The sequence below is a fragment of the Phoxinus phoxinus genome (genome assembly GCF_949152265.1).
Source record: "Phoxinus phoxinus genome assembly, chromosome: 10".
In the NCBI taxonomy this organism is placed as follows: Eukaryota; Metazoa; Chordata; class Actinopteri; order Cypriniformes; family Leuciscidae; genus Phoxinus; species Phoxinus phoxinus.
Window position 1 is genome coordinate 23,110,516 of NC_136885.1, and position 9,137 is coordinate 23,119,652.

Sequence of the window (9,137 nt, forward strand, 5' to 3'; positions counted from 1 at the left end):
CGCGATGAATAATTCCCAGCTAAAAAATTAAACTTGCGAATGAAAAAAAAACATTTAAGTTTTAAATCAAAATCTACATTTAGTTAAATAATTATACTATTTTCTGATATCTAAAATATTTTTAATTAAAAAAAAAAAATCGAAGGAGTATATTTAAAAAAGTATGCTATGACGTCTACTCTACAGTCATTTTAATGGGAGAAATGCAAAAAATATTACAGTAAACACTATTATATGGTTAACTTAGCTGAATGTGATTTAACCTCCAACTATTATAAGGTAACATTAAAAATAAATGAATTGTGATTTTATTTTTAATATAGTGATAAATTGTTTAAGGAAAAGTATTACCTTTAATTGATTTACAAAAGAAAATATATTTAACAAGACAATATTTATGCTAAAACTATTTGACATTTTTAAGTAGTTAAAATGACATTTTATATAAAACTGTTTTTGGATCATAAAATTAAACAAAAAGCTCATCTTGCCGTGTAACCTTAAGAATAGTAGGCCTACTATAAAATACATAACACAAATATGCTACAATACACAGAGTAAAGTGTCTGTCCATTTCTTTATTGTGTCTGCTAACACAAAACACTCCCCTTTGTGATTACATAAACAGTTCAAGAAATAAATAAATGTCAAACTTCTAAAAGATTACTAGCCTGGGAACAGTTGTTAACATCTCATGTCCTCACATGTGTGGATAGAGGATGTGATCCAAAATGAGCCCTTACAGAAGTTTCATTTGATAAGACAGACATGATGAGGAGGTAGTACAGGCACCCCAACTCTTTTCAGACTTATTTCACAGTCGTCAACTGCTTACAGAATTTCTAACATCCAATAGACTTGAAACAAAGTTTTATAGTAATATCTGAATGGACTATGAAGAGAGTGTGTAACTAAAGTACCAACACAGTAACATTTCAACATTTTGTAAACTAAAGCCAGCAGTGAATGCTCTTAACTTAAAAGCATTCAGTCAATGGAACACTTTAGGATGCTACAGTAACACGTATATGTGATAAGTGACCTATAAACAGTCTCTCTTTAAATAAAGAGACAGGAAATTAGCATATTGTTATAAAAGACAGAATAAAAGAAAACTAGGGAAACTTGGCAGCAGATTGTTAAATAACAAGATGTAAATACAGCATTTTAAAGGGTTAGTTTACCCAAAAATGAAAATTATGTCATCCTTTACTCTCCCTCATGTTGTTTCAAACCCGTATGACTTTCGTTCAGCTTCGGAACACAAATGAATATTTTTTTTTTCAATAACATCTGAGAGATGTTTCTCCCTCCATTGACAGTCCACACAACTAAACCTTTGACGCTTCAAAAAGTTCATAAAGAGATAGTAAAACTAATCCGTATAAATTGAGCAATTTAGTTCAAGTTTTCTGAAGAGACATGGTCATTTTATATGATCAACAGATTGAATTTAGACTTTTATTCACATATAACATTGATCAGTGAACATAAACAGAAGCTCAATCAAATCCTCTTGACATGCAATAACCAACCTCATTTTGGGGGAAATAACCCTTTAACTATAATTATTGTAAATTACATTCCTTGTGTCCAGTAGTGTATTGGCTAACATTTTACAAGTGATGAATTTTATCATGTGCTTTGATGATCCCAATGGATCCCAATGGATGTGATGAATAGCTGCGTGTGACATATCTGGCTGAAGTTCAGTGTAAGTCTGTGTATTTCTCCTGATAAATTCAGCATCTTTCTGTCTGTTTATAGTTCATCCCTTGATTCATCTAAGATGAGCGGGTGTGTGGCCTCTTTCTTCAGGTAGGTGATGAAGTCACTAACCTCACGACCACCCTGCAGGACAAAACTGCGTAAGCAACATTGTAGTCAAATTGTCTTGTAATAATCTGTGTGTGCATGATTATATTCACCTCATATCGTCGTGGCTGGTCTTTTTGTCCAGAGGGCACAAAGTAAATGGTTGGAAATCTGCAGTTTAGACAAAATAGGTGATGAATCAAGAAAAGAAAAGAAAAAAAAAAGGCTGAATTTCACTGAATGTCTGTTGTAATGGACTATAAATAGATCAGAGACATAAAGAGACAGAATGTTACCCTTGGACATCATAATTTGGGGGCACATCATTAGCTGTGGCGTCCATTTTAGCAATGGCAATGTTGGGGTCCTCAGAGAGCTAAGACACACACACAAAATCCAAATAATGAGCATGAGGTCCACGGTGGCTTTATTTCTTGAAGTACTACAGTTCAAAGGATTGTGGTCAGTACGATTTTTTATGCAAAGAAATGAATACTTTCATTCAGCAAGGCTGAACGCATTAAATTGAGTAGTGTTAAGACATATTTAAAGTTACAAGATTTCTATTCGATTAGAATAAACAGAATGATATCGTCCGCTGGTGTGGACCCAGCGGCCTTTATTAGACATCTTTCAAAAACATAAAACAATCTTACCAAGCCAAACTTTTGAATAGTAGTGTATGCCTGATAAAAAATATTTATAATGTATATAAATTGTGTTTAAAAAAAAAACCTTTTCTCCAAGCTCCTTGTACTTGGGCTCCAGGCTCTTGCAATGGCCACACCAGGGAGCGTAAAATTCAACCAACACATCCTTTTCTGGATCATTCACAATCTCATCAAATGTGTCAGCAACCACGACCTGTGGAACAACATATGTGATGTATACCAGAAAACATTATCATCTTAAAATACTAAAGACAAAAACACCTTTGTGGGTCCATGTACCTTGACAAGGTCATCGTTGGACTCTGGAACAGGTTCAGACTTCACATATCGTTTCAATCTTTTAGCAAAGTAATCCTCCAGGAACCTCTCCAAGGACTTGCCATCTCGCCTACAGAACCAAACAAAGTTCGAAAACCCTTTTAAACCTTTCTAAAACCAATAGATTTTTGAAAAAATCTATTGATTGTGACAACAGAAAAGCACTATGTGGAGACAAGTTGCAAGACTCACGTGAATTCTTCCTGCATGGAGTACTTGTGTCCCGCTCTGGTCCGGATGGTGACGAGGGGAATGTCTTCTCCCTCAACCGAACCCACACCAAACTCCTCCTCAAGCTCATCCTGGAACTCCTGTCGATCAGCCACCGCAAAACTCAACCCTTGATCCTGGAACTGTGTTGCCACCTTCATTATTCTGAGAGAAAAATAAAAATATATAAAAGACAAGGAAAGATCCAATAAGGAATCCAATAATTGGGCGCTCACCTGTTCCTCCAGTAGTTTGTGCCTTTGATATTTCGTACATAATCTACATTGTAATACGCGGTAAGCAGGTCACTTCCTTTCAGACTGTCCTTATTTTCTGTGGTCAGATGTGGACATAGACCAAATCTAAAGCAGAGCAAGAGGAAAATAACAGAAAATAGCAGAAATAGGAACATATGGGCAAACCAATCACAATAAATCAAATTGCATATATGTATGTATGGTTACAACTGTTTGACCAATTTCCCTTATTCAAGCATTAAAGAAACATACACATTGTCTCTGATGAATGTACGGAGAGAGGAAATCGAAACGGATTCTGTGTATTTCACCACATTGTCCTCAAACTTGCTATTTAAGCGAGGGGGACGAAACAGCAGAACACACCTGCAATGCAAGAGACGTACAGAAGCCAATATTAGAACAATAAATAAACAGTAGCCGCAATGCAAGTAATGGGTTGTACATTTTCTGTCATACTCGATTTTTGATAAATTGTTGTTTTAATTTTCTCTTAATTGTATAGATGTGTGCCATTCCGAATGAATTTTTAGATGCCACACTGAGGATGGAGAAATCCATTTTATTGTGCAAATGTCAAGCAATCTGGCTGATGGCTGTTCTTAGTTAGCCTGGGTTTCCCCATACTGCCTTTGCACAGCGCGATTTTATTCACGCTGAAAGGCAGTCTGGATACCATGGACCAGATTTTCGCCTCATCTAGGGAACCAATCACAGAACGGGGAGGGAGCAGCAAGACGATGACGACATCTATGCAACACAACTAAGCAGTTTGTTTATATCTATGGATTCAACATGGCAGCAGACGCAAAGCTACCTTTTGATGCAGCCTTAGATATTGTTCTAAGTAGTTTAGAACGCAAGTTTATTTTGAAAAAAAGAGCAGCTTTACATACGTCATCTGGTATAATGGAAACGATTGGCTATGAGCTACATACAGGCGCATTTGATAGACATTCTTAGCACCCAATAAACGGCGCCGGGCATTCGTAAACCACGCCTCAAATACGAGAAAATGTACATGTGGTTCCCAGACCCAAGTCTCAACGAGAATTGGGTCTGGCATTAGCCAGGCTAGTTCTTTGTGGTTTAAGCTAGAAATCTGAGACCTTGATGAAAATTTACATTTCATCTTGATACTGTATATCATTATCAAATGTACCTAAATGTACTCAAATACCAAAATGTACATTTTAACTTGATATACCAAATGTACCTAAATGTATTCTGTAAATCTTTTAATGTTTAAATCTTGATATACCAAATATTACCATTTCCAATAATTAAAAGTAAAGGACATTATATGGCCTACTTGTATACAACCATTTAACCTTGGGGTATCTTAATTTATTTTATCTTATCTGTGCTGTCATATACGGTATGGTATTTGAGCAATTTTTCAGACTAAATATTTTTAAGTTTTGGTAGAGACATTTTTGGTCAGCTCAGTCTCTGACAGCAAGTGGAAAAAGGGACGTTGAGGACATACTTTAACATGAAATATTGATCATATTTTGCTCAGTTTCACAAATGGATGTTTTTCCTTCATGCTCTGTCATACATACTCTCCATCTACCCCATATTTCAAGCCTGTTCCCACATCAGTGGAATGAGCAAATCGATAGCTGTCCCTCAGGGCACCGGAGACCTTCAGAAACTCTGCAAGCTGTGCACTATCTTCCCCAGAGAAAAAGCCTGAGATGAACAGAGACAAGAGGGCAAGATACGAAAGGAGAGAACTTCAGCCTTTTTCAGTTCCAAAAGATGAATGCAGAAGTAAAATCGGATTTTTTTTTTACCTTCTGCTGCAGGAGTGATTCAACATGTTTTGGCAGGTATTACAAACTCAGCTACTCACCCACCACACTGGCCTCAAAGTTGTCGACAAAATATTCCAAATCTGCCTCTCTGTGCAGAGCCACAGAACTTGGGCCTGCTTGCTTCTTCATGTAGCTCACAATGCCATCTATTTCAGATCAAGATTTAGGTATGCAAGTAACTAAAATAGTTACAGCCAAAAAAGGGAACCACAAAATAAAACATACAATATCATTCAAAAGATTGGGGTCAGTAAGATTTTCTTCAAAGAAATTAATACTTTTATTCAGCCAGGATGAATTGTTCAAAAATGACAGTAAAGGAAATTATGACTTACAGCATATTTCAAATAAATGCTGTCCTTTTGAACATTCTTTTCATTTTTACGATCATTTTGACCAAATAAATGCAGCCTTGGTGAGCATTAGAGACTCTTTTAAAACATCTTTTTTTTTAAATTACCAACCCCAAATTTTTGAACAGTACTGTATGCATGGACACAAATAATCAACCTGCTGTTCTGGGTCCATCATAAGATCCAGCATCCTCTCCGTTGCGGAAGATTTTAAGGGTGGGGTATCCATTCACTCCAAAACGTTCACAGACCTCAGAGTTCCCAGTGCAGTCAACCTGATCAAAGAACAGGAAAGAGACATTAACTATATAAATTTATATAAAAGCATAATCTTGCAGAATGAGTCCAATGTGTAGCATAAAAGAAGACTGAAGATTGAGCTAGGTAACAGAAACTACCTGGGTCCATCACTTCTCACCTTTGCCAGAGACAGTGTCCCTTTCAGCTTTGTGGCAGCAGCCTCATATTCTGGAGCGAGCCGCTGACAATGACCACACCTGTGTGAGGTTAATGATACATTGTTAATTCATTGCACTATTTTAACTGTCAGTTTCAGGTTAAAATGGATCTAAAGGGATTCATAGTTGTTTAAATCAGATAATTGTGAATGTGCATCATAGTTTCATGCACCTCTATAAGTCATAATTTAGATTCATGCACTATGCATTAACACGACCATTTTCAGCCTCTAAACAGATCCATACATTAACCAATAAAACCCAGCTTAAGCTCTTGTCGCTGTTAATTACAACCAACACTACAACCTGGCAGCAGCTAAATAAAGTTAGATACTTTTGTAGAATTATCACATCGGGGACTGGGACATACCAAGGTGCGAAGAACTCCACTAGCAAAGTCTCGTGCAAGGCTGCGCTCCGGTCAAAGTCAGAGTCTCCGAGCTCGAGCACATCGCTGCCCTCCGCACACCACACAATGAAAACTAGACAGAGGATAAACCATGGTAAACGCATTTTACTGGTGTCAGTGGCCGGCAACTATGAGACGCGTGAATCAATGATAAAGTTAGCCCCGCAGCGTAAGATGCTGCTTAGAATAGCAGCAGATGTAGGTATGGGTCGCCTGGAAGCCCATAAAAGCTCTGTTCTCTTGGCAGAACGCGTTTGATAAATTCAGCACATTACGAAAATTAACCTGCAAACACACTAATAACAAAATAATAGCAATACTAATAATAAACGTGTATCGGAAAGTTTATTCATTATATGTAGAAAAATATATAGCAACATTAATAGAAATAATAGCCTATTTATTTATAATAGATACGTAGAGATTCACAGTTTAACATTTGGTGCATTTTTAACATAGCAAGCAAATCCATATAACAACCGTTTTAGCTTAAATTGTTCCCAGCATTACTCGTAATTGCATTTTTTAAAACTAGTAATTAAATTAGAGCTAGCTCTACAATTCAATTAACAATTATGATTAGAGCAAGTCGTCATACTTGCGAAACATGCACCAAAGAATAAAAGTAGCCTACCGGTTTTTTTAGTAATATGAATTATGTGTTGTTACAATGACTTATGGTTATGGCTTACATTTCATCAGACCAGCGACAGCAGGTGAAAAGTAGCCTATATTTTGGCTAAAAGTGGCACAACATCATTGTTCATAATGTGTGTTGTCCTTGATATACACGTGTATACATACACAATATGTACAAACACAGCAAATATTAAATATTTACAAATATACAAAAATAAGTAGGCCTAGGCTATGTAAGCTACATAAATAGCAAGCTATTGGTTCTAAGCAAAGCCTGTTTTTTGTTCTTTTTTCTTTTCTTTTTTTACAGTGTATGCCCATGGCGGTCCGTCAGAAGCAGCAAGGGAGGACGAGAGCCAAAATAGCCATGAACAATGAAGCTGAACAATTAAGTTTTGTTTTTTATCAATTTACCTACTTACGTGGATAACTCAGATGCATATAATGTAGGTTAAAAGTTGGCCTATCTCTCTTTTTATTTCATGCTCAGTTAGTCCAGGCGAATTTTATTGACTGCACGAATAGAAGAGGATATGACAGGCTGACAGCAATAGGCCTAGTATACAGTACAGTACAGTACCGTATCGTAACCTACAGAACGAATTCCCAGTTCCCTCCAACTTTAGCTAAAAAAAAAAAAAAAACTTACACCAAAGGAAAAGGTATGCAGTGATTTATTTTAGCACTAGGGGTCACCAATAGATTCATCATCAGAAGAGGCTTATTTGACAAAGGATGCTCTTTTGGGAGTTATTAAATCAGATATTAAATCAGAATAATATAATATAATAATATTTAAGATATATCACAAGCAAGAGTGCTGTTATTATGAATAAGATATAATCTGATATTCAACGAGTTCTGACTGTGACATTGCTTTAATGTAACAAACGTCAGTATTGGGTAATTTAGACACAGCCAATGATAAACAGTAATTTGTCCCCATCTACTGGCGTAATGATGCAACCTGCAGAAATGGTCACTAAACTGGCCTATCATCACTGTCAAGAACTGTGATTAACTGCTGTAAAATATAGTAGTATAATATATTTGGGATGCATTAGACCTTTTTAAAAATGCAATAAATCTTACATATGAAAAAAATTTTTATATAGCCTACTTATTCAAATATTTTCAACAATAGAAACAGATCACCTGGGGAATTTCAAGAAGACCCACAATGTGCAAGTGAAGTTCCTGTCTTCAGATGATATGCTGATGCCAAAACTGACTCAGCCTATCTTTTGCTGATGTCTTAATAAAACGGAAACTCTGTTTTCCTTCATTCTCTATTATTTCCTAAATTACAGAGTGTTATCTGTTCATACAATGCCAGATGGGGAAATACATCCCGGAGCATCACTTATCATTAAGGCAGCAGGAAGTGATTCTCACGGACCCCTCATAAAGCCAGCAGGAAGTGATTCTCACGGACTCTTCAGTGCAGTAGCTTACCAATCATTTTTGTTAGCCTTCTTTTGGCCAGCTATTTTTGAACAGACATTCTGAATAGTAATTTAGAAAGATGGCTGCTTTGTTGATGTTCCAGATCCTACATTTTCCATTTTACACCCCCATTTATATCCCTAATTGAACTTTCCAGACCATGCTAAAACAATCATGCCATGACATTGAGTCAACTATAACTATAATACACTCCTGCCAGTTTCTTCTTTTGATTTCTTTTATTGTAAAGTTCAACATTGTTTGACCCCAAGCAACTAGAATGGATACTAGTCACATTTCTGAAAAGTGCATGAATACTGTGTGGTAAAAAAAGAGGGGGAATTTGATATTTGCCTGCTGCTTTTTATTATAGGTCAAAGTAAAGTACTGTATTCAAATAATTTGAAAGAAAAATATGAATTTAGTCAAACTAGGCTACTCCCATCATTTTAACACGACATTGGGGTCTCTGGGATCCCAAACATAAAAACCGTGAGTACATCTCAGCAAAACATGAGGGTTAACACATTAGTGTTAAATACCATGTGTAGTGCATGGAATGACATACAAAACATGAAATATGTTCATCCATTTATTTCATTAATTGTATAATGTTTTGTAGCTAATGGCTTTTAATGGAAATTCTTCACCATTCTAAATAGACATTAAAATACTTAGAATCGATAACTAAACAGTGGGAGGGAGGGACAGAATACAGTAGGCGTAAGCGCGTGCACTCCT

At 36.2% G+C, this 9,137-nt stretch overlaps 1 protein-coding gene across 1 annotated transcript; it reads right to left on the reverse strand.

The window, feature by feature from the left end:
- Nucleotides 1-558: 558 nt before the first annotated feature.
- Nucleotides 559-6,586, reverse strand: pdia7 (protein disulfide isomerase family A, member 7). Its single transcript, XM_079625135.1, has 13 exons — nt 6,273-6,586; nt 5,863-5,941; nt 5,602-5,719; nt 5,130-5,237; nt 4,837-4,966; nt 3,524-3,637; nt 3,251-3,376; nt 2,997-3,179; nt 2,766-2,874; nt 2,551-2,679; nt 2,112-2,191; nt 1,929-1,986; nt 559-1,851 (listed from the first exon to the last, which is right to left on the reverse strand). Exons 1-13 carry the CDS (start codon nt 6,413-6,415, stop codon nt 1,762-1,764), a joined length of 1,467 nt encoding a protein of 488 aa, XP_079481261.1. The 5' UTR covers nt 6,416-6,586; the 3' UTR covers nt 559-1,761.
- Nucleotides 6,587-9,137: the final 2,551 nt, after the last annotated feature.